At 35.7% G+C, this 26,510-nt stretch overlaps 1 protein-coding gene across 5 annotated transcripts in view; it reads right to left on the reverse strand.

The window, feature by feature from the left end:
* LOC150085489 (uncharacterized) overlaps window positions 1-26,510 on the reverse strand; it is a 265,026-nt gene that overhangs the window by 188,930 nt on the left and 49,586 nt on the right. For all 5 annotated transcript variants that reach the window (XM_090374071.1, XM_090374070.1, XM_090374069.1 and 2 more), the window contains exon 3: window positions 10,557-10,869. In XM_090374071.1, the coding sequence (XP_090230197.1) occupies window positions 10,557-10,869 (313 nt within the window). The remainder of the gene's footprint in view (window positions 1-10,556; window positions 10,870-26,510) is intronic.

Here is a 26,510-nt window from a genome sequence, read left to right on the forward strand (position 1 = left end):
ACTCCTAGCAGTCCTTTAATTTCCCAGCAACTTACTTTTCAGGCTGCTGCTCGTTCCAATAAAAGCTGTGCAAGAATCACTTTCACCTCTGCCTGCAACTATTGTTAATCCATTGTCAGCAATTGATGACTTAACCAATACTTCAGATTTATAAAATTCATTGACTCTTCTCCTAGTATTAGTGTATAAAATGCAAGTGCACCATGTGTTTGTTTATGCTTTTAGAAACTGTAACACTGCATAACTGGCTGTTTAATAAAGTCTCTTAGCATATCTTGTAAATTCCCTCCTTCCCTGGTTATTGCATGTCCAAATAGAAGCAATGCAAAGATTTCACCTTGCTTATGGCTATCATTGAGTTTTTAGTTTTTATAACCCCAAAAGTAGCAGTTCTACAATACACTTGATAGCACTGGCAAATATTCAAGCATATTCCATTCCTACATATAGACATATATAAATTTATCTATTTGGTTAATGGGCACAGACCACAATGAAAAAAATTCTTCACAAGCTTTATACAATCTCTTCAGAGCTAACATGGTTGAGAAAGCTCTCATCATAAACTCCCTCTTATCATGCCTTGGCAAAACTCCAGCCAATTTAAAATTCAGTTCTATCTCCTGCCTTTTTCTATACATCACCTTCTATCTATGAAATATAGCCTCAAATTACCTACACTTAATATCTAGTACCTGCATATACAAAAATTACCATTTGTGCCCTTAAAAGAATAATTATTCTACAAATACATAATGAATATCCAAAATCTCTACAAAAAAAAAAAAAGACAAAGCATATCCTTAGATTAATTTCGGCCATGACATGGGGTGCCAATCAATACACTTAGCAGTTCTTAAAACTGGACTGCCATGTTCTCTAGCTAGTTTTGGAGCTGTTCTATAGCTATGTATCTAGCAGGATACATAGTGACAGATGATTACAGTAAGGGGTAAACAGTAAAAGTAGGTGCTGGGCCCTTCTTCTGCTGGTTATTTAATTACCCGGAATTACAACATACATTGTATGTTGTAATTCTGGGTGATTCACTTGTCTGCAAAACAGGAAACACTGTATGTAATAGGTCCAGAGTATGTCTTACAGACACAGAAGTTAGCAGGCACCAGTAAAATATTGTTTTACTGGTCCACTCTGTTTGTGTATTCATTATACTTATCACAGATATTTGGCTCTAACAGAGTCCTACTCTCAATTTTGTTTCCCTAATACTTACGTCATACCAAACTGACTCTATATTCTGTTTTAGAATCTATGTGCTTCTTAACTAAAAGCCTAATTTCCCCCGTCATGTTTGTTCTTACTGCAGATATTGTACTCACTATATTCAAATATTGTATTCTCTATATACATATAGATATATCATCTATATATATAACATAATGGTTAGTGATATTCCTATTTCCAGAAGCCTTTCTGCAACATCCACTGCTCTATTTTATTGACTGCACATTGAATTTACATACCATTTAATGCAGCTCATGTTTTGGGAGTGCCATGGGATAATGAGGTCATCAGCATAACAGTATGTTTAAACAATAACAGGAATATTGTGTAACTTAAAATTTATTCTGAGTGTAAAAAAATGGTGCAGCACTCTTTCTTCCTGAGTGAAAAACTAAGTAAGCATATTTTGATTACAGACATGAAAAGTATGGCAATGAAGGAAGCTGTATGAGAAATGGCAGATCCTTGTAGATCAAGCACATGCAGATCTCAAAAAAATACCAAAGTACCACATGGTGTCAAAGAATGTTTGGACAGCAAGACATACCACGACCAGGTGCTCTTTTCTGGTGAAAGCATTCTGGATCATTGTCTCTACCCTTACCATGATATATATATATAAAAAAATGGATATTTTTTTTTTTGAAATCCACAATGATTTTCACTCATTACCAAATGTAACTAAGCTTTTTTTTTTTTTTTTTGGTAGTTGTTGGCGCATAGGCTTCTGTGGCCATAATGCACCTCCCAAGGTTTTTGCAGTACTTTGATCCAAGCCCAAGGCGGGAATCAAACCCACGACCTTTGGGTTGCCAGGCAGGCACTTTACCCACTCGGCTAGCCCGATCGGTGTAACTAAGCTACCATTTAAACTAGTGGGAATCATTTTATCCGATCTGACGTTTTTTTTTTGTAACTTGGAAAACGCAAGAACAGCTGGATGACACAAATGATTTTCAGAGAGAACTGGTTTAAGAAAATAAGCAAGGAAAGCAGGACATTTTCTTAACCACTGCAGAATAAGATAGAATATCCCACCAGAACTAGGAGCATTGTTATTTAGCTATTTAAGTCTTCTAACACCAACATAATAAATTACTGATTATAAGGGAATAAACAGATGGTGTAAAAATTTATTCTGTATCTTACTGCTACTGCTTTAGTCCACTGAAAGGCTTTATGATAAACATTCACTGCAGATAATTTGGAGAACATATCTGCAAATGCATTTATTATTACATATTATTATATTATATATAATATTACTTTAGGAGATGATATGTCCTGTCCAGTTCAATACAGGAGTACAGGAGATGATGACCCAATAAGTTTTTAGCTGCTCTACTAATGTGCTGCTTTTCCTCTATAAGCCACATTCACATTATCTTGTCATCTTACAACACTAAGACCTTCCCCTAAGTCTCTGGGCAAGGCAGTTTTATCACCACTTTTCCTGAACAAAGATCTTGTTAAGTTACTGTTCACCATTTTTCCTTGATCAGTCTGCTTTCACATTTCTCTCCCTGATACCTGGTTTTGGTTGGCTCCCTTTTATTTCACTTGTGACAATATCTAGGTGGTGCTGGTTCTCCTTGCAAAACAAACCATGGTGGATATCCACCTTATCATTCTTTTTTTGGAAGAGGTAGAAAGCATTTCTTAAGTTTTGAAGGCAGCCCTCTCACAGGATGTATGCTGATTTCTCAGCTCCCTGTTTCCCTCTTTCATATCACTAAAAAAACAGCCCTAGCTGAATTTGTCAATGCTCAATTTCAAAAAAGGAAAGAGGATCTTTTCACAAAAATCCATCCCTCAGACTTCTAGCTAGAGGCTTGAGTAGATTTGGTCTTCTCTCATCCACTGATGCTATGTTCAAGAACTTTTCATGTTGTAACATGCTGTCTGAAATCTCAATTTCATTTTCAATTAAAGTGGCTAATCAACTCCCTTCCAAACGTCTCTGCAATAGGACCTGATGGTATTGTCAGCTGCTGACTCAAAATCAGCAGTTTTTTTTCTTTCTAGACATCTTGGCAAATCTTTACAACTAAACTCGCACTTAAGCTTATGTCCTCCAGCATGCAAAACCACAGGAGTCAAATGAATTCAGGTTTATCTCTATTTGCTCCCTTTGGACAAAATTCTATGGAAATCTCTTTCTAGGCAACATTTTGTTTCTAGATCAGTATCAATTCACTATGGCATCTCAGCACATTCAACTAAACATGTCTTTTTCAACTCATTTCCATGATTTATGCAAACTTGGCAGAAAAAAGAAAAATCTGCACCACTACTTCAATATCACTGCTGCCTTCGACTCAGTTACAGATATGATATCTCTGCTCCAGAACTAATACTGCATCTCAGGACCTCTGCTAAAAATGGTTCAACAGTTATTCACCTCAGCCATATTCACTTCAGCCATATTCTATATGGCTGAGGTGAACAAGCTAGAGGCTTGGGTAGATTTTGTCTTTTCTCATCCACCGATGCAATGCCTACATTCAAGGACTTTTCATGTTGTAACATGCTTGCCTCGGTCATATTCTATATGGCTGAGGTGAACTATAATATCAGCCTTTTCAATTCATCATATAGGGCTCAACAACCGATTGACCTTGGATTAAATGCATGTTTTGATTTGCATGTCAATCCCACAAAGACCAAGTATCTACTGCTTGCTTCTCTGACAATCTCCTCTTTCCTACAAGTTAGAATCCAGTCTAAATTAATGCCCCCTGTAAATAAGATTAAATTCTTCGGAGTGCATCTGGATTCTAAACTTCTCTTCACAATCCATTGCACAAAGCTTTGGTCCACCATTCTAACATTTTAGTTTATGAAGTGCGACCTTGCTCTCATTCATAATCCGAATACTACACAGAAATATTCTGCTATCTATCTCCTACCTCACTTCCTCTATCACTAATCTGGTCTTTAATCTTGAAATCCACCCTTCAGCCAGTCAGGTTGGCCAATTATTTTCTCATCAGATGGTTAAATGCCAAACTTGGACATCCTATTATGTCATCTCAACATCAACTGTTACAAAAAATTGAAATGGTGCCTGTGCCCTGGCCAAAGTGATTTCCTTAATATCTGGAACTTTCTTCAGTGGCAAATTCCACTCAAGACCACTAGAGCCACTTCGTCTTTTCAGTCTGAACTCTACAGAATAAGCAGATTTGATTTTTCATTCAACAACTCCATCAAGCTAGCCAACAGCTTCGATCTTGAATCTAATGTCATGATTCATGACATAGTGTACAGAAAAAGTATATTAGATTCTCTCATATCTAACTTTTGCGGACTTGTTATCTCCAGTTTCATTGAACTTGTTAATTTTTATTTATTTTATTTCTTTGTTACAGCTACATTTACCTATTTTATATATTATTATTGTCACTTAATTTATGTAAATCCCTCTAGCTTGACTGTACCGGGTTACTGCCCTTACTTTATCGGATAGCAGTAAATGATTTTATAAATACGTTTTAATTTTTCTACACGATTGTAGTAGAGCAAACATTAACTGCAGCCAGTATCTGTATTGTGTTGTGTGTTCCATTATCAATGTACTGAGTGCCAATAATTTTGGTATCAAATGCAATGTCAGCAACACATCTGTGAAAGTTTGCTCCAGAAAATTATGATTTTGTTTAAATTAGTTGTTTGGATTCGACTGATCACTGAACAGGTCTGTTAACACTGTTGAATGTGAAAAAGAGTTCCAGCAATCTATAACATTTATGGGCTGCCAATATTAAGTACCAATTCACAGTTGGAAAATTATAATGGTCCAATTGTAGAATACAGTGTCTGACTTTCCTGCTGTTGAGTAAGTGTGGTGCCACTGGAAAATTTAATGCACTGGAAAACTCCAACAGAGTTTTCCAGTGCATTAAATTAATTTATAACACAAATTCTTCAATTAGGTAACCTCTATATTTCTACACTTGACAGAATCAATGACTAGGCAATATGTATAAAATATATTAATACAGTGCTAAAATATATTCTATACAAAAATATCTTGAGAACCAAGGAGCTAATCCCCCAGCATATCCTTCCTTATCATTTGTAGACAATTTTGAGAACGTAACCCCACAAAGAGTGAGATGCTGCTATATTAATCAATTTTCTGATAGGGATTTTATTAAGGCGAGTTGCACAATGAAACATCACAGACATTTTCTACTACAAATCTCATTATTTAAAACATTTCCTTTCACCTATATTTGAGAGAGTGCATTCAGCGTGTCATAATAATTTTTAGAATGTTGAAAAACAACAACATTCCAAAATCCTCAACATTCTGAAAATTTGTAAATAATGGTTGAAAAGTAAAAATCTGGAATTTATAGCTAAAAACAAACACTTACCTTTTGGGCTGAACTTTAAAGTTGTAAATCAGAACAAACCTCAAACTTTTACCAAAAATTTTTATTCCATGCACATAAACTAACCTCAAATAAATAAAACTGTGCATCAAACAGTGTTGTCGCCAACAATCCAGAGTTCAAAACAGTGTGCTGAGAGACTCAAGCAGTTATTAACTTCATGTGCTCTTACTTTCAGCACTTGTTTATTACATGCTTAACATGTTTGCATCCACCTACAATTGAGATAGTGCATTCACTGTTCTGTAATTTTCTAAACATTGAGAAACAATAACATTGTGAAATCCTCAACATTCCAAAAATTCATAAATAATGGTTGAAAAGTAAAAGTATGGAATTTATAGCTAAAACTGAATGCTTACTTTTGGGTTGAGCTGAAAATCAGGAAAGAGACCTCAAAATTTAACAAGAGTTTATTCAATGTACATGAACTAACCTTAACACAAGCAAAAAACAAATGAAATTGTTACCAAGCTATACAAAAACCAAGCATTGCTGCTAATAATAGCCCAGAGTTCAATCAGTGTGCCAAGAGAATCCAGCAATTATTAATTTCATGTGCCTTTAATTTTAAGTACTTGTTTATTGACCATCTAAGAATGACTGCCCATATGTATTATGGCACATCACTTGTAGTGTCATTTGACACACGTGTCAGAAGTAGCAAATGCGTTAAGGCGCTACTTACTTCATTATATTAATCATTAAAATCTTCATTAATTTTACGCAATTCTAGCAAATTTTGAGATGTCACATCACAGATTTCACTAAAGTATGCTGGCAGCACTCATTCAACGGACAATGTCTTAATACCAAAAACAGTTTTATAGTGGAATAATGACATTTTGTGCGCCTAAGTATAAAGGATTTTGAGCTTAGAAACACACAGAGAAACAAGATTTACAAAATCCTTTTATGAACTCCTGGGTCATTAAAATACTCAAGGAAATTGTACAAGTCCAGCATATGAAAGAACTACTTCAAAAGATGAAAATTAGTGTGGCGTAATCAAATAATTTTTACAAAACTAAAACACTTTTATACCACACTGAAGAGGTAGTTGAAATTATAACAATACAAGGTGTGGCCTTTCAAGGCCACACCTTGAGTACTGCATACAGGTCTGGAGGCCTCATTTTAAGAAGGATATAGAGCTGCTGGAACTAGTACAGAGAAGGGCAACGAGATTGGTGAATGAAACCAAGAAAGGGTTGCTGTTACCAAGAAAGGCTTAAGTTCTGCAAATTACAGTATCTGGAGACTAGGCACCTGCAAGGTGATCTGATTGAGGTGTATAAGGCCTTGAATGGTTTGAGCAAGATCAATGCTGATGGTATTCTTCGTCTTGCTTAGATTACTCACCTGAGGGGGGGGGCACAAATTCAAATTGAAGAAAGACAGTTGTAGAATAGATGTGCGGAAATTTGCTTTTAGCTAGCAGGTGGTTGATTGTTGAAACAAACTTCCATCTGTCGTAGTGGGGGTCAATAACTTAAATAAGTTCAAGGCAGACCTAGACAAGCATCTGAAGTGGATGGATGGGTGAAATGGGAATTTTATTATTTTAATTTTTTTGGCTGATGCTATATAAGCTTGCTTTCCTTCATCATATGCATCTACAAATGCTAATGCTGACAAGGTCTGCCAAATACAAACAAAAATGAAAATAATAATTAGATAAATTTCAGAAATAAATAAATAAACAGAAGCCTACAACCACCCAAGAGAAGCAAAGCAGCAAGGTTTCCTGCTTAAAGTTGGCACAACTACTATTGGAAACAAGCTAGGAGAATCCCCTACTTCACCTAACCCAAAGGCAAATGCAGACCTACTAGAGAAGAAAATCCTAAAAAGAAAGTTTGGGGTACCACAGTGACCACTTTATCAAGAGGCATCAGCCCTGTGGAAATTCCCAAACACTTGCATTTCTGTTATGGTTTGTTAACAGCAAAAGAAACATAGATGTCCCAATGCAACCAATCGAAACAAACACAACAGAAAACACCTTAAGTTACCATTTATTTCAGAAATTTTTATTTTCATTTTAATTTTTGCTTGTATGAAGATGGCATTGACACCTCATTAGCATTACTGGTTGCAGCCACAACTTTCTCTTCAACATTGTTGAATAGTGTTTTGATTTCATAAAAATGTTTTTTTGACTCTACTTCTACCATTAAGCAAGCAAAAATTCAGCTCTGTGCAGTTAAGCATGCGGTGAATGAGAAGCAGGCAGATTGACTATGGCATCTGTCAGCTATTGTCAACATTTAAGATCCACACAGAACCAAGGGCCTCTTAAATGTAAACATTTAAGAGGCCCTTAGTTCTGTGTGGATCTGTGCAGAAACCTATAGATTCTTATGGGATTTGGTGTTTTTCGCTCTAACATGCATTTTTTCTTCCAGTGATATGGCTTCCAAGCATCCTACATTATCTTTCCCCCAGCCCTTGTCCACACATAAAGAGGAAGGGTACAGCCCTAACAATGGAATTGAAATCATAAATCTTGAACTGTGATAAAGCAGGTGAGAGATCATCTGCATTTGGCTGTTCCTATAAACTGGGTGAGTCCATGGTTCATAATATAAAGAAGAAGAATGCAAACAAGATATGAAGTGCTGTTAAAAATACATGTCTTTCTGTCAAAATAATGAAGGTGAGAAATTTAGTTATGAAGAATATACAGCATGAAAACAACAAGAAAAGCAGGCCTGGCAACACTGTGATTAGAAGACTGAAAATCTATAAATGCTTCTGTTCATTGTTGGTAATGGCTATTCTGATATATTTATTAAATGACAGTACTTCATAATTTGAAAGCGAGTAGGGAAGCAGGAAGTGTAGATTATATTGTTACAGCTAAACTTCCAGATGATATTCAAGCTATCATGATGGAAAAGGTGTATATCTCTAAGCACATTTTTAATGCCTGTGAAATGGACAATTTTTGGAAGAGGATATTATCGAGAATGTGCACAAGCTTCAAGACAGCAAATGGCAGGCTTATTCTCCTTCTGTGTGGCAATACAGGTGAGTATAAGCTGAAGGGTCTGTTAGTTTACTACTTCCTCAATCCCAGTGCATCAACAGGACTGAGTAAGAACATGCTACCTGTTCAATGGGCAGCTAATAAGAAGGCATAGGTAATTACTAGTCAGGTGTTTGAGGACCAATTTATTAATCATTCTTTCATGCAGGTAACCTGCATTTAAGAGGCTGGATGTAGCTGAGTGGACAGGAGTACGAGTGCAGTAACATGCGCTCTTTCAGTGGGCTGGGGTTCAAGTCCATGACTGCTAAATATGATTAAAATAAATCATCGATACAAATGTTAAACTCCACAGACCTGGTGGTTGTGCCGGAGTATAAACAAGAAATAACACTCAATTCTGAGTAATGCCATTAAACACTCAAAGCACTTTAATAACATCACCTCAACATCAGTGTTGTGCACCTTTAGATAAAATCTAAAGGTACACAACACCTCCTATTACAACCTCCTCATTGATCCAGCCACTTGATCAGAGAATCATTGCTACCTTTAAGAAGTACTACCTCAAGAAGACTTTCTCCCAGCTGCTGGATGGAAAAGACAAGGCCTGACGTAGCCGAGCGGTCAGGAGCGCGAGTGCACATGCTCTTTGAGAGGACTGGGGTAAAGCCCGTGACTGCTAAATACGATTAACATTTGTATTGATTGATTTATTGTAAACTTCACTGACCTGGTGGTTCTGCTGGAGTATAAACAAGAACAACTTGCAATTCCCCATGTTTTCAACAACAATGCATCAGGTTGTTGAAACAGGACAAAAGGTGGAGAGGGCTTCTCTGACCTTGAAGATGCAGCTATTATGGAAAGGATAGATTCTCATGATAAAGAAATGAGTGTGGATGGCTGCACTCACATGATTCCTCAAGAAGAAAGGAGGAGGATGAGCAGGAGACTGCTCTAGAAATCAAAGGCATGTTAACGAAGAAGATGGCAACCTTTTTTTTAAGTGCTGAAAAACTTCTACAAGAAGCAATAAACATGGACATCAATTTGGACACAAGCTTACAGTTTAAGCATGAATTAGACAATCTTCTTGCAATCTATAATTCTACAATATTTACGCTGATAAACAATAAAAAAATAGATCAGTTTGATGCAATTCCTAAGGCCTTCCACCTGTGACCCTGCTGCCTCTCCTGGAAATCTGGCTTTCATTACACCCTCACTACACAATGATATCTGATAAGGATGGCCCACATGATGCCATCCCTTAATGTCACACTACTTGATATGGAGTTCGACTCTTGACGGCCCTGCAGATGTCACTCCAACACAGTCACCCATTATGTAAAATCTCAATTACCATTTCCGTCATCTTATCTATCCAAGCAGTTGTCTGCCTTTATTAATAAATGATGTCTCAGATAATTATTTAAAATCTTGCTTTACCTATTATTTTTTAAATAACATTGACATTAATTTTTTTTTTTTTTTTGATTTTGTTTTAAATGTAATAAAATAGTGTATAAAATGGGTCTGGAACATTTCCTTTTGGACTGTGAAACATTCAAATTTACCCAATTTAATTAATTATTCATTACATTGATATTTTATGCAGGAGTTTTCAGGAAAACAACATATCAAGGATCTCCCCCATAATAGGGTATAAAAGTTCCAAATTGATTTTATACATGGTTTTATAACGAAACTGAATTATGATACCTGTGAAACAACTGTAACACAATACACCTGTAATTAAAATTGTTTCGGGAAATAATAGTAAGGTGATCAGAATAAAAATAATTTAACAACCTTCCTCAAACTAAAATATTATATAGTTAACAGCAAAGCATGTGCATATTTATATGTAAAAATAAGTACAAATTTTCTGCATATACTAAATCAACACAACTTGCCAAACTTGGGTTTAGGTTTGAATTCTCCACTTCCACTGGTCCCATGTTGTAATTCCAACATAGCAGTAAGCCAGTCTTCTAATTCTTCATCACTTTCCGCCACGACTGCAAAACAGTCATCTTTAGTATACAGAGCAATGGCATGCTTCTGTTTAGCATCTAATTTACGATTAATGTTGAAGCAAGTTTTTATAATAATGCTACGTTTTGGCACTGCTCCTGACTTCCATTTTTTTTCACTATCATAGTACTCTAGCCTTGCGGGACCTGATGGAGACTCTGTGTGCAAGATGAAATATTTCTTCTTCATAGTCTGCATTATGAAAGTAAAGGGAAACAAAGGGAAAAATTTTAAATTATACTATTTTTGTCTGTTGAACTTTGAAGAAAATGCAATACTTATGTGAAATAAAAACTATACTAGCAAATACATCAGTGCAAGATGTGTTTAATAATACATTAAAATCCCATTGCAACAAACTTCAAGAGGAAAACAAACTATTTTGTTTAACTGAAAATTTGTTCTAATGAATATCAGTCAAAATTATTTTAAAAGATTAATATCTATTCATATTAGTTCCAATGCACTTTTCTAACATACAGAGGTAGTAATTTCTCCTTTATTTTAATTATGCATCAAGTTTAAAAGTGGTAATAAATATAAAAGAGCAAAATACATATTAGCAAAGTAAATATTTATACAAAAAATTATTTCAAAAGCATATTTTATTCATAAAAAGAATTGTATCATAGTATATATGTCATTTTATATTATAAAGGTGAAGTGCCAGTAAATTAATTAATAATTCCAATGCACTTTGTTGAATAAGGGTACATTTTGAACCCATAAAAACACAGCTTTATTGTAACAGTTCATCTGATTTTGTTGTTCTCATATCTATTTTCATATTTGAGCATTATCCTTAAAAAATGTGGATAAAGTTATAGTGCTATACACATGTACAGGAGAAAGACTACTGATTATGTCCTGTGAATTTCTGCAATGGGCACCATTGACATTTCATATTTAGCCTGTTTTAGTTTAAACTGTAAATACATGTATCTGAGTGACCATTTTAGTAAAATGTGTCAGCATTGCAAAGGATGATAGCCCTTCATGGCAGCCTATTTTGACACAATACAGCACTGTTTACCACTTGTTTGCAGAGGTCTGGATTTGATGAGAGAGAGAGAGAGAGAGAGAATGGTTTCCCCACGAGTTATTTCTGGTTTTTCAGCGTGCATAACATGCAAATCAGTCATGAGCATGCACTTCTATAGACATTGCACTTATGAGCTCATACTTAGGGGGTTAATACTAATACCCTTGTCTTTCCAGATCTTTTCCATGCTCACCATTGCACTGCATCCAAGTGAAATTATTTTAATTTCAGGGCCAGATTCTCCACCCTGGTCAATCTTAGATCCTAGAAAGATGAATCCCATCACTAGTGGTAATTTGGGACATATAACAGATTTTCTAGATCAAGCATGTATATCTTCTACATTTCTTTTCTCACAGAGTTTGCAAAAGATAGGGTGCAGTAAATATGTAAGTAAGTGGCAAAAAATGAGTGATGGCATTTGGCAGGTCTAAAGAACATCCTCTTAAAGAAGCAGTTGAATTTTCTGGTGCTTCAGAAAGAAGAGTAATAAGATTTTTAAGAATGTACAAGTAGAATCAATCAGAAATCAGCAGCAGTATCTTGGTCGAAAGTCTGTGCCAAGTAAAGGTCATTACAATAATACTAATTAAACTTGTGATGGTGATACACTCTCAAGGAGTAAATGGCACAATATGTTGTTAATAGGCTCGCTACTGCCAGTAAGGAACTTATTTGGGCTGTCCAATCAGGACCTTATCGCGAGGAGGTAAGCCTCTTATGGGGCCCCCTTTAAAGATACCAGCGGTCCAGAATCCAAAAAGAAAAAAACTTGCATATATAAATATAATCAGGAAAAAACAATTATTTTTATCAATCTGTTTAAACACAAACGTTGCAATACAGAGGTCGCTTTAAAAATTTGAGATTACAGAGGCCATGCGAGGCCCTCCCCCTCTCTGGTGAGGCACGAGGCTTCATGTGACTGTTTATAAGTACGGTCCTGTGTTCAATACAGGTCCACTGGCACATATCATTTAGGAAGGCAATAAAATTGCTAAACTGAAAAACACTTGCTGAAAGAAAAAAAAACCAGTCCTGTTGCTAATCTGTATAGTATTTAGTTTGTAATACTTTACATAAAATAAAAGGTATACAACTGCAATACATTTCTTTCAAAAAAAATAAAAATAAAAATAATAAAATAAATAACACTACCAATGGGAAACTTTGACCAGTTTCCTATGGGGATTTTCCATGTTCATAAATATACCATACTTCAATAAGAATGCTATGTGATGTGTGAAATTACTTTCAATAACTGCTTTAGTGAATATTTGGGTGTCCAGCTTTTTGACTGAAGGATGATGACAATATTGCCATGCTGACACATACAATTTTCACACAATAGTGAGAAATGGTGGACATTTATGTAGCTCGCCATGAAGGTTTAACTGAAGTTTGTTCCTGCATACAGGTTCTCCCTCAAGTTGAATATACTGTTGAAAATTTTCCTATGCATTAGACTGATTACATGTTAGTTTAAGAAATTAAATTTCTTGCTGTTTGCATAAATTTAAAAAGGGAGAGATCCCCTGACAAAGGAGAGGGAGGGAGTGGTTGTATACAATTATATTAAAATAATTCTATGTGAGCAAAAATGGTGAATATGGACTAAACTACCAAGTGATCTGATAATCCATAAAGAAAATGAAACGCTCTAAACAAAGCAGTTTATATTCATTTCAAATATATTCATACAATATTAAACTTTAATTAATTTTAACAAATATCTCTACAATGATGCTCAATAAAAAACAGTTTGCTTTAGGAGGTTTCATTATACAGCAGACTCTCGATTTACCGGGATCGGATTAACCAGTACACTCAAGACTCCAAATTAAAAAAAAAAAAAAAACCAACCAGAAATCATAAAATTCAAGTAATAGCCAGAATAGGTATAAACAGATGTTTTAGAAGTCGTAAATAAGAGACACATGGCGTTATAAGTCATCATTGGGAGATTAATGTGCCTATTATCTTGCAACCCCCAATGTCTTCACACCCACCGCTCAAAAAAAAACACAAAAAAATCCCAAATAAATGCTTAGTTTGTTTTAGTGCATCACGCTGATTGTTGTGTTCTGTCTCACGGTAAAAAGACAAATTTTGTTTCATTATTTATGTCAGGGATGTCAAAATTTTTTTATAGTAAATATATATTTTTTTTTGTTTAGAAATCACGAAAATGATGGGGAAACACAAAAGAGTTGTGCTTTCAGTTAAACAAAGACTTTAAATTATTCAAAAGTTTGAAAACGGTGCATCCGTTAAATCTCTAATGAACCATTATAATGTTGGTGACCAAACCATACGTAACATTGAAAAAATAAAGGGAAGCTATTAGATTTAAAATCGACATAGAAAAAATAAAGGAAAGCATCATATTGGACACACAAATAGTATGTGGTAAGTTTTTTGTCTAATGCCATATTTTTTAAGTAGGTTGCTGAACAATTTTCGATACAATAAGTCCCCGACTTACGCAACTACAGATTTATGTAAATTTGTTTTCACTCAATTTTTTATTTTATTTATTTTATTTTTTTTTTGGGATTGTAAAATTTAAAACAACAACAAAAAAAATAATAATAAGCAATCAATAACGACGATCACAGCACACACAATTTGCACAAGTGAGACTGGAGTAACGAGCAAAAAAATAGGAAAGAGAAGATTCTTACAATTATTTATGGTTTTTTTTTTTTATATACGACTGAAGATTTCAGTGAAGGGGACACACAATTCATCATAATAACGTAAAAACCCACAGAATTCCAGCTATCGGTATTATTGCAAATGCAATATGATTGAGTTTACTACCCGTTTATAATAGATTGCGCTAACAGAAACGCCCAATAAAACGGAAAATGCAAATTTTTTCTTGACCTCCAGAAATGTGCTTTAGTAAAATGTGAGCTCACGCGGGATATTAATAGTGAGTTTTCGCCTTAACCCTGTGCAGTTCTTTGCAGAAAATTTCATTTTGACTGTTATCATGGTGCCGACTAAGAGAATAAATGACAGCGGTACTAGTAAATCTACCAACAAAAGGAAAGCGATCGATTTGGATCAGAAAGTTAAACTAATAAGAATGTATGAAAATGGTCAAACATTAACAAGTATCGCGCTGAATTTAGATTTGTCAATAATAATATAGTAGCAATATGTTACTAGTCATTCCCGAGTTACATAAAACTCAACTAAGTCCAGGAAAGTATCTTTTACATATGTTGGGGACTTTTGTATTTTTGGATTAACCGGGAAATCGATTATCTGGGATTTGTTTTTTACCATCTATCCCGGAAAATCGAGAATGTACTGTATATAGATTGTGCAGGATGGGCATCATTGCCACATTTCACATTTAGCCTATTTTAGTTTCAACTGTAAATACAGTAAACCCCCGCTATTTGCGGGGTTACGTTCCTGAGAAATGCCGCGAATACCGAAAACGCGAATACTGAGTTATGGCTCCCATAGTAATAAAGGAGGTTCCGTTCCAAAGTATGAAATATAAGAAAAACTGGTCTAAAATTTTGTCTATGTATGTATTATATGTACCTTCATAATATGACTATGTACATAGACAGTACATAGTGAAATGCAACATATGGAATCGAAATGAAAATACGAAACAATTTAATATTAAATGTAATATTTATTAGAAATTTCAAACAAATATTTCAACCAGCACCTTTGCTAACTAAAAAACGTATCCCGCCAGTGCTATCACCAGTTTCACTAAAGTGTTGATAAAGGAGTTTTGCCTTTTCACGAATGATGAGTGAACTTAACGGAACTTTATTTTGAGTTTGGTCTTCTATCCACAGATTTAAAGCCTTTTCCATTTTTTCTAATTTTACATCACGAGTTACAGAGCAAATTTTTGAAGCAATTGGCACGTTTTCATGGACACTACGGTGGATTTTTTCTTCTGATTTCTTGATTGATTGTACCATTGACTCATTGATTTTATAATGTTTTGCCACTGAGGAGACACTCACCATTAGAAATTTTATCTAATAACTCAATTTTATTCGCTAATGTCATCACCTTCTTTGATCTTTTCACATTTCCCTTGTTATTCGTAACCATATTTTTATACAGGTTAGAAAGAACTTGTCCACAATAAAGTCAACTTTCTTCCATTAACACACTAGAAAAAGTCTGTTTTACACTGCAAAACGGTAGATTTATCACTTTTGTAAGTATATCAATTTATAAATTGATTAAATTTATCAATTTAATCATAGAAATTAAAAGCAAATGACGAAACCTTCCATGACAAGTGCATAACACATACTGAACAACGATTAGCGAGAAACATCCACGCTCGCGATTTTGTCACCCCTCTCCCCCCACCCACTGTTTTGACCGGGAAAGATAATTTTAGCCATGCCCATGTTTTTTTATGGTGGAAAATGTTCACGCCGCTTTAAAATTCGCATTTTTTTAGGTTTCATTTTATATTAAATCAGTGACCGCGAATAGCGGGGGTTTACTGTACATATACATGTATTTACATGTTGAAAGTAATAGCAGAACATACCCAATCCCACAGTGGTAGAAAATGAATAAGAAGTGCAGGTTATCTAGACATAGAACAATGCATTGTATTAGTAGAGACACACAATGCAAGAAAGCAAGTTTATACAGCATCAGCCAAAAAAAAAAAAAAAAAAAAACCCATTTAAGTGGAACACTTACGACAAAGGCTGAACAGTTTGCTAAAGATCTTAATCATGAAGGATTTAAGGAATGGCTGGACGATAGCAGATAGCAGATAAATAACAAAAAAAAAAAAAAAAGTAATTTTTTTGGGTGTAACTGGAAGAGTTTCATTTGACAATTTTGTAAATGGCAATAGTGATATTAAAATTAGTGGATGTTTAAATTAGCACCAAGAGCTAATGAAGTGGCCATTCACTGTGTCAGAGGACTGATTTGGACCACAACTGTCCCAAATCAATACTCTTAACACAATGTGGATCAACAAGAGGGGATCAACAAGGTGCTGAAAAGTGACACAAGGAATATAAAACCATTTGTGTAACAAAACTATCCTCAATTTTTGAAGTGATGTGGGCAGAAGATTGTGCTGATGAACACACTTTTCCAGTTCATCCCATAGATGCTTAATGAGACTAAAATCTGAGAATTGGGCTGGGCAGGCAGATGCTTTGAAGTATTCCTCATATTCTCCAATCACTCTTTCACAGTTGGTACAGTGCAAGTTGCACTATCCATGTTAAAAGTACCCCTGAGTATAGGGAAAAAGAAGCATCATTGCTGAGGCATACTTATGTACTTGATCTGAGCACCTGCAATAATGTTCAGATATTCTCTCAGAATTAAGTGTCCTTTACTGGGTGGGATAAGGGGACCAAGGATATGCCACAAAAACTTGTCCCACACCATTATGCCTCCTCCATCAGCCTATACTGTTGGTACACAAAAGGATGGTTCCAGTGCTTGTACGATTTCTTCCATTGTTATTTGTTTGTTATTTGGTTTTAAGGAGCATTAGCAACTAAGGCCATATTGCTCTGGGATATGCGGTGGGATATAGAGGTGGCAATTTCTTCCATTTGTGCACTTTTCAACCAGTATCAAAAACTATAAATCAGGACTCATCATACAACACATGATCCTTTTAGTTGTCTGATGTCCTATTCAGTGGCTTCTGTTTTCTCCTAATCACAGTGTATTCTTTAAAGCACTCTCTGCATGGTGAAGGTAAGGTTGTAATGATTCATAATGTTCTCACATTAAATGCAGTAGTTAATGCATTCCACTGTTTGGTGACGATTACACTTTCTAATCCACTTAAAATGTCGAACACCTCACTCTACACCTTAGATTTTTAGCTGTAGTTGCTTCTCTTCATAAGTGTTTATGTGCATTAAAGAATGACAATAATACTTAGAAATGGCACAGCCATCCTCTGTGTTGTAGCATCTGTTACCCAAGCACTGGCGCCCCCATAGCCAGGTGGGCAGGAGCAGCAGTGCATAGCACACGCTTCTTGATTAGACCGGTGTTCGAGCCCATGCCCGCCAAATACAGAGGATGCGGAAAGGTCAGGGAATGACCACCGCATATCCCTGGAGCAATATGGCCTTAGTTGCTAATGCTCCTAAAAAAAAAAAAAAACAAATAACAAATAATAACCCAAGCACTGACTATCATCTTCTTTGGAAGTTCATGAGATCTTTGATCTTTTCTGTTTCCCCACTGCCAGCGAACTGATTTGGTCACTAATAGGGTACCCCAACTTTATGGTGCTATCCTGCACACATCATGTGACCTCTTTGATTTATATTTCTGCATAGATTGTTACATGTATCAAAACAATAAGTCCTACTGTATTTTTAGTTTTGTTTATGCAGTTAACTCAGGGCTCTTTTTGTGTGGGAGGAGGAGGGGGAATATGGCAGGATAAAATCTCATACAAATAGACAATAGTAGTATAACAAAATACATGAGATTCATGTTAAAATAAAACAGTGACGTTATCTATATGCACTATTATATCATTTATAAGTAAGAATCTTATAATGAAAAGTTTGATTAATGTGTTTATTAATCAATACACTGTCAAATTGACAAATGTAAGGTACTGTAGTAAGTAGCAATAATTCTAGATTAATGTAGCACTACACTCAGTGTAGTGGGAAATGAAAAAGACCTGGGGTAATTGTGCAGTCAGATATACAAAGTTCTCTGAGCAGTGCAGATAGGTTGCCAGGGCAGCTCATGCGATTCTGTCAATGATAAATATAGGAATTTTGCTAGCAGGGATAAGGAGGTGATTATCCCATTGTACAAGGCAATAGTTAGGCTGCATTTTGAGTACTGCAGACAGGTCTGGAGATCTCATTTTAGGAAGGATGTAGATCTTCTGGAATGGGTACAGCGAAGGGCAATGAGATTGGTGAGTGGAACAAAGGGATGCTCTTACCAAGAAAGGCTTCAGTTCTGAAAATTGCAGTGTCTGGACACCAGGCACCTGTGAGGAGGTGATCTGATTGAGGTGTTTAAGGCTTTGAATGACTGAGCAAGCTATGCTGATGGCATTCTTTCTCTTGCTCAGACTACCGAAAAGAGATCATGAACTGAAATCAAGGAAGGATAGTTGCAGAACAGATGGGTGTAAGTTCACCTTCAGCCAGCAGGTGGTTGATTTTTGAACAAACTTTCATCTGTTGTTGTGGAAGTGGGTAGTGTGAATAAATTCAAGAAAGAAATAAATAAACTATTCAAGAGGGCAATGGGCAAGTGATGTGAGAAGTTTTTTTTTGTCATTGATGTATAAGCTTGCTTTCTTGCATCATTTGCTGCTACTAATACTAAACAAGTTGGTTAATGTATGCAGTGTTTATTTTTAAAACAGTCAATTTTTTTCTTAAATTAAAATGTTTTTTTTTTATTTTCTGTGATTAAAGAAACGAAAAGTAAATTATCAATCAATTGTTAAGATTATAATTTTACAGAATGCTTAATAAAATTCTATGTTTATATTCTCTAAGCTTAGTTTAATTACAATTAGTTTCGTTAAGGCTGCACAATGTTTATTAACATCTCATATTACTTTTTATTTAAATGCTGTTTTTCTCTGAATATACATATTTCTTCACAACATGATATTCATGAATCTTGCATAACACACGTGAAACATGCACGCACTGTCAAAAGCTAACAATACTGAATTAAAACTACATTTAATTTATGAATTTTTTAATGAATTTATGCATTTTTTCCATACAATTTGTGTGGGAAAAAAAATAATAAAAAAATAATAATAATAATTGCCCGATTTCTATTTGTCTGATTTTAACTAAATTTGGTTTACTTCAGAATGGTAATTCAATGACATTGTATAAAAAACATTATGAGAATCCTGTTGTCTCAAAACTTTACTAGACATGTTGGACAGATAACATGTGTGATCGAGACCTGCTAATATTCGTAAAATTGGACAAATGCTAAATTATTGTGATTTTCTCTTGTAAAGAATCTGTGTCCTCATTCTGAATTTAACCAAATAAAAATAGAATAATAAATAGGCTATTATCTTTATCATGTTGCAGGTGTTTGTCCATCACTTGCAACATGATAAAGAGAGTGAACTTATGTATTGCTAATAACAGAGGACACTTCTATAATTTTTTATAAACTATTATTTGTTAATTATTCTGATAATAAATCACATTTTCTTTAATCATCTTTGGGTTTACTTTAAAATGCACATGCACGCACCAATAAAGAATGATCTTAATTCCCCCCCCCCAACAACAACATACCTTTATTATTCATCTATATTTTGATGGTGTTTTTCCAAGTAGACCCCATTTGATGAAACTCACTTAAACATTTTTACCATTCTTCAAAAACATGGTGGAAGCCATTTTTTGGCATGCATCTGAGAATTGCTTCGCTCCTTATTTCTTGTTTATACTCTGGCACGACCACCAGTTACAATAAATCATCAATACAAACATTAATTGTATTTAGCAGTCATGGGCTTGAACCCTGGTCCACTCAAAGAGCACATGCTACTCTACTCTGGCTAATGACCACTTGGCTACATCAGGACTTGCGATGTCTTTGCAACTTCTGACGACTGGAAAGTTTCTTCTCACAGCTCCTCCTTCTTTAACTTGGGAAATAAAAAAAAAAAAAAAAAAAATCACAGGGTGCAAGGTTAGGACTGTCAGGTGGATGAGGAGCACATTTGACATTAATGCTGGCTAAGTACATTAATGATGACAGTACGAGCAACGTGAGGTCTCATTGTCATGATGCAGCATCAAACCAACTGCACGCAATTGTGGCTGTTTGGGACGAATGTGGTTCACAAAGTGTGCAGTACAGTTCTGTAGTAAGGTCCCATAACAGCTGTATGAAATGGCACAATGTGCTGGTAAGTCAAAAAAAAATAAATAAATAAAAAAGAATAACCATAACCTTTTCTGTAGCAGCCATAACTTTTGCTTTTTTTGGTGTTGACAATGACAGACTTCCAAACAGAGTTTTGTTGCTTACTCTCTGGGTTGAAATGAAGCCATTATCACTTTGTGCAGAACTTCACCATCTTCAGTAACCATCCACTGCAGCTCCTGACAAACCTTCATCCGAACTTGCTGTTGCTCAAGTATGAGTGTCTTGGAACCCAGCATGCACAAACACGTGTCATATGCAAATTCATGGAGAATACCATGCATGCTACCTACTGTTATTCTCATCATCCCTGCCAGTTGCCTTACTGTTATATGATGATCTTTTCTCACAATTACAGATGCAGTGTTTATAGTTTCTGCGGTGACAACAATGGTTGGAGCTCTGGAACCACAGAATTTTGTGATTGAATCACATCCATCTTTAAACATTCTAAACGAATTGCGAGTTGTGCTATATGGAAGCACAGATTCATCATAAGCCTCTTAACATTTCATACACTTTAGCTAATGTTTTTTTGGAGATGGAAACGAAATTTGAGAGCAGCATACTGTTCTTCGCATATCATGTCTATTGTTACAAAAGGTTTGTAACATTGTTTGTAGGCAAAAGAAAACATGTATTCAGCATTTTGGATATGGTATGTATACATACTATATTCAAATGGGATTTAATGTTCGATTAATAAAATATTATTTTGATACATTATTATGTAATTTATAAAGTAAATTATTATGCCTATGCCACTGGAAAAGAATGTTCAAATTACAATAAAACTATGGTCAAACTGGCTCTGTATTCTGCCAAATCGTTGCGCTAAATAAAGGCTGAATAACAGCCCACTCTGGCACGTTGGTAGTAAAACAGGTGCCAGTTTCAATTGTAAGATAAACAGGAAGGAATAGGGAGGACTGCATTCTGGAATTTACAAGAATGCAACATTTTGCATTCTGGAATATAAGAATACAGCATTTTTTTTTTTTTTTTTACAAAAACAGCACTGGACACTATCTTCACTTCTGATTGTTGTTGTTTGGTTTTCAGGAGCATTAGCAACTAAGGCCACATTGCTCAGGGGATATGCAGTGGTCATTCCCTGACCTTCCCACATCCGCTGTATTTGGCGGGCACAGGCTCGAACCCCGGTCTAATCAAGAAGCGTGTGCTATGCACTGCTGCTCCTGCCCACCTGGCTACGGAAGCAACTTCTTCATTTCTGAATACTTGCTATTTCTGCATTTCTTTAGCATTAGTAGAGGCATACGATACAAGAAAGCAAGCTCATGAAGCATCAGCCAAAAAAAAAAAAAAAACCCATTTCACCCCTCCATTTGTTCCAAATGCCTGTCCAGCTCAGCCTTAAATTTATTTAGGCTATCAACTTCCACAACAAAACATGAAAGTCTGTTCCACCAATCAACTACCCGCTGGCTAAAGGCAAATTTCTGCACATCTATCCTACAACTGTCTTTCCTCAATTTGAATCTGTGTCCCCTCAGGTTCTTAATCTGAGCAAGAGGAAGAATTCTATCAGCATTCAGCTTGCTCAAGCCATTCAAGGCCTTATAAACCTTAATCAGATCACCTTGCAGGTGCTACTCTTCAGGCACTGCAATTTGCAGAACTTCAGCATTTCTTGGTAAGAGCACTCCTTTGTTTCCCCTCACTAACCTTCTTGCTCTTCTTTGTACCCATTCTAGCAACTCTATATCCTTCATAAAATGAGGCCTCCAGACCTGTACACAGTACTCTAGGTGTGACCTGACCATTGCCTTGTATAACAGGATAATCACCTCCCTGTCCTTGCTAGCAAAATTCCTATATATCATTGACAAGACTCCATGACCTGCCCTGGCAGCCCATCTGCACTGCTCAACGAACTTCATATTTGACTGCACAATTACCCCCAGGTCTTTTTCACTTTCCTAAGTGTAGTACCACACAATTGGTACATTACTCTTTGGTTATTGCTACCCATATGCAGTACTTTGCATTTGTCAATGTTAAACTTCAGTTGCCACTTCTCAGCTCATTTGCCCAACTTATCTAGATCCAGTTGGAGTAGCATTTCTGGGCACTGCACATTGTTCTTATTCTCACTTGTTTGTAATCATCTGATTACATCATATTTCCAACAACTTAAAACTGAAAATCACATCCATATGCAATACACAAAGTAAGTATCTTATCTTTTCCAGATTTTATAATATATGGAAACATTATATTGCAAATTGGTTTGCACTACACCACACTGTGCCACCATACTCAAGTACAAGAATGGAGAAATTCAAAAATAAAGGAAATTAGTGGGGAAAAAAAAAAAAAAACATATATTAAGCAGATGCTGTCACACACAACAAAAACAGAGGCAACTTCACTTTACTATATTATTTTTTTGTGTGGTTCAGCTTTCTGCAATTTCTCATGCAGCCAGTTTACCACTGGATTTTTGTAATATTTAACTCTGGCCATTCTCCTTTATAGCTTTATCTATTATACTATTTGAGTTTTAGATTTTAGCCATTTTGAGTTTCTCAAATTTATTTAAACTTTTTTTCCTATTGTTTATATGCTATTCTTTCTTTACCCAGCCTACTTTTACTGCTTATAAGCCCTTGTCAATTCACTGCTGGATGAAAGCCTTCTTAATCATAATCTGTTATGCTGGTCCAGTGCAGGTTGTCAGATCGACTGTATTTAGCAGGCAGGGGCTCGAGCCCCAGTCTACTCAAAGAGTGTGTGTGCTATTGCATCCCCACTCTTGACTACTTGGCTACGGAGGCCCTACTATATATATAATTAAGTTAAAATTAAGTGTGAAGTGATAGAAAAATGCATATAGATGGAACTGTAAAGACACAAGCTGCCAAAATTAATAGAAAGAGGAATTAAGAAAAAGAAAAATTAAGGTGAAAAAGAAAAAGAATGTGAAGAATCTAAAAGATGCCTAATTATCTGAAATTAAAGGCTGAATCAAATCAAAGAGCCAATTAAAAGGAAAGAAGCTATTAAGGGAAAAATAAAAATAATGATTATTTTCAAAGAGAAATAGTGAGCATCAAATTGAAGATAGACAAATAATATAATGAAATAAAAGTAAAAGGGAAAGAAAAGGTTTGATGCAAACTACAAAAGGTTGATACATAATACAGTCCCTCCCCGACTTACATAGGGGTTGTGTTCTGTGGAACTCTATGTAAGTCGAATTTTATGTAAGTTGGAATTTCCCTAAATGCTTATGCAGCTGTGCGTGCTGAATTTTATTGAAGCAAAAAAAGAAATGTTTGATGAACATGTGAATAGCATTATTTATTCAATTTTTTTATCTTATGTGCAGGAAAAATTACAAAAGTGTACAAAATTACAAAAAGAGAGAGGAGACAGGCATAACATCAGCAAGTTTTACCTTTCAAGCATTGTTGCCAGAATTAATTCTCCAGCTGATAAGCATGCCACTGAGGAAGTTGAGGGCTGTGGAGATTTAGAAGGGTTTTTTTCCAACACATTGCAAAATTTTTCTGTAGCTGCAGAATCGGCACTGGCAACTTCACTGCATACTTTAATGTTTTGGAAACCAGCACTATGAACCTACTAAACCACCCAATGCTTACCATGAGCTTGGCTTGGGGTTTGCCGTACTTATTCTTAATATCTTCATAAATACTTCTTGCTTTTGCTTGAATGGCCATTGGACTCAGGGGCACTTGTTTCTGAATCTGATTTTCCATCCATATTATTAATAGCTTTTCCATCTTGGATATAGCACCTGAATGCTGTTTTGTGACCACTGTTGATCTTAAATGCATCGATTCTTTAACATGTTCTTTTATACATGCACCGTCCCTTAAAATAGTATTCACTGTTGAAGCAGCGAAACCTAATTTGGTGCAATAAATGACAAACTTTGTCCTGCTTCATACTTCTTAATTAATAATCTTAATTTTAAAATCAATTTTGTTTCGTTTCCTAGTACTGCCAGCATGTGCACTTTCCATTGGTTCCTTTCCCTTTGCCATTGTAATAAGTAAATAGGAATGAAGAAAAGATTCTGAAAATTTATTTGTTTTTTATATGATTGAATATTTCAGTGAAGGGGAACTCATTTCACCATAATACTGTAGAGTGTGTTTAGTGTCAAACGGCACCAAGGGTTCCCCCATCACCATAATATCATAATGTAAAAACCCACAGAATTCCAGTTATCGGTATTATCGCAAATACAATAAGATCGAGTTTACTTTTTTTTTTATGTAAACCCCAAACACGAGAGGTATTAGAACCTATAGTACCATGTACCATGCTTGGGTTGGAGGTTGAGAAGATGAAAGAAGATATTTGTTGACACTAGACTTGAACTTCTGTAGACTGTAATTTTCAGGAAATACGTATGAAGGAAGGTTGTTCCAGAAAACGGCAGTTGAATGAATAAAAGAGGAAGATAAAAAGTTGGTTCTGTGAGTTTGAAGTTGGAGAGTAAGTGGATGTTGGCTGGTGGCAGCACGTGTTCAGACTGTTTTGAAAGAGAGTGGGAATTATAGAAGCCAATACAGAAGAACAGTGCCCATGGAAATATCTGTAGAAGAGGCATGCAGCAGAAACAGTATGTCTATGAGACAGCAAGTGGAGAGAGACTGTTATAGATAGATCATTAATTAACCTAACTGCCCTCTTCTGAATGGAATCAAGAAGCCTGAAAGAGGTTTTGGGGGCACCACCGCAGATGTGGGAACAATATTTCATGGGAGGGTGGATTTGCGATTTGTATAGGGTGAACAGCTGTTTTGAAGAAAAGTAACGCCGAGAACGAAAGAGAAAACCAAGTTTTTTAGATGCAGAGGAAGCAATATTTGTAATGTGCTTGTGCCAAGAGAGAGAGATTAGAAGCCAGGGTAATCCCCAAAAGAGAGATATCATTTTGCCTAGAAATTGGAGTGTCACCAAAGATTAGCATAGAAGTAGAAGAATCTTTTTTGCGAGATATAAGACAACACTGAGTTTTAGAAGGTTTGAAATTAACTAAGTTGTCTTTGCCCAACTGTAGAATTACCTGGAGATTGGCATTTAAGGAATTGGTAGCAGATTTTCGAGAAGTTGAAGCTGATTGAGCAGGGCAAGGTTTCTCAAAATGGAAAGTGGAATGCAATGTGCTATCATCGGCAAAACTATGGATAGGATTTCCAGTCGATGGAAAGTCATTAATATACAAGAGAAAAAGCGTGGGGAAAAGAACTGAACCTTGGGGGGACACCGGCATTAGTGGAGAAGTTAGAAGACAGAGAGCCATCCACCATCACCCTCAATGAGCGATCAGAGAGAAAACAGGATAACCAATTACAAAAAACAGTTGGCAAACCATAAAATGGAAGCTTGCTAAGAAGACCTTTATGCTAAACATGATCAAAAACCTTTGAGATGTCAAGAGCAACTGCTTGTGTTTCGCTGAACTTTTCCATTGAATTAGTCCATAAATGGGTAACGTAAGCCAGAATATCACCAGGGGATCGACACTGAAGGAATCCATTCTGGCAATCGTTGATCAGATGGAAGGTTTCTAGGTAGTTTAAGAGTTGGCGGCTAATTGATTTCTCCATTACTTTAGAAAGAGTAGAATTGCAATGGGGACGATAATTGGATGGAAGGGATTTGTCATCCGTTTTAGGAACTGGCTGGATATGAGCAAATTTCCAAGCAGAAGGAAAAACACCTTTGGAATACGAAAGTGAAAAAAGGCAGCAAAGAACACAAGTTCAGGAGCACAGGTTTTGAAAACAAGTAGAGAAATACCATTGGGATCTGGAGCTTTCTTAGCATCAAGATTCGTCAAAATCCT

This window comes from Mastigoproctus giganteus, chromosome 5 (genome assembly GCF_048544385.1).
Source record: "Mastigoproctus giganteus isolate SK-2022 chromosome 5, ASM4854438v1, whole genome shotgun sequence".
NCBI lineage: Eukaryota > Metazoa > Arthropoda > Arachnida > Uropygi > Thelyphonidae > Mastigoproctus > Mastigoproctus giganteus.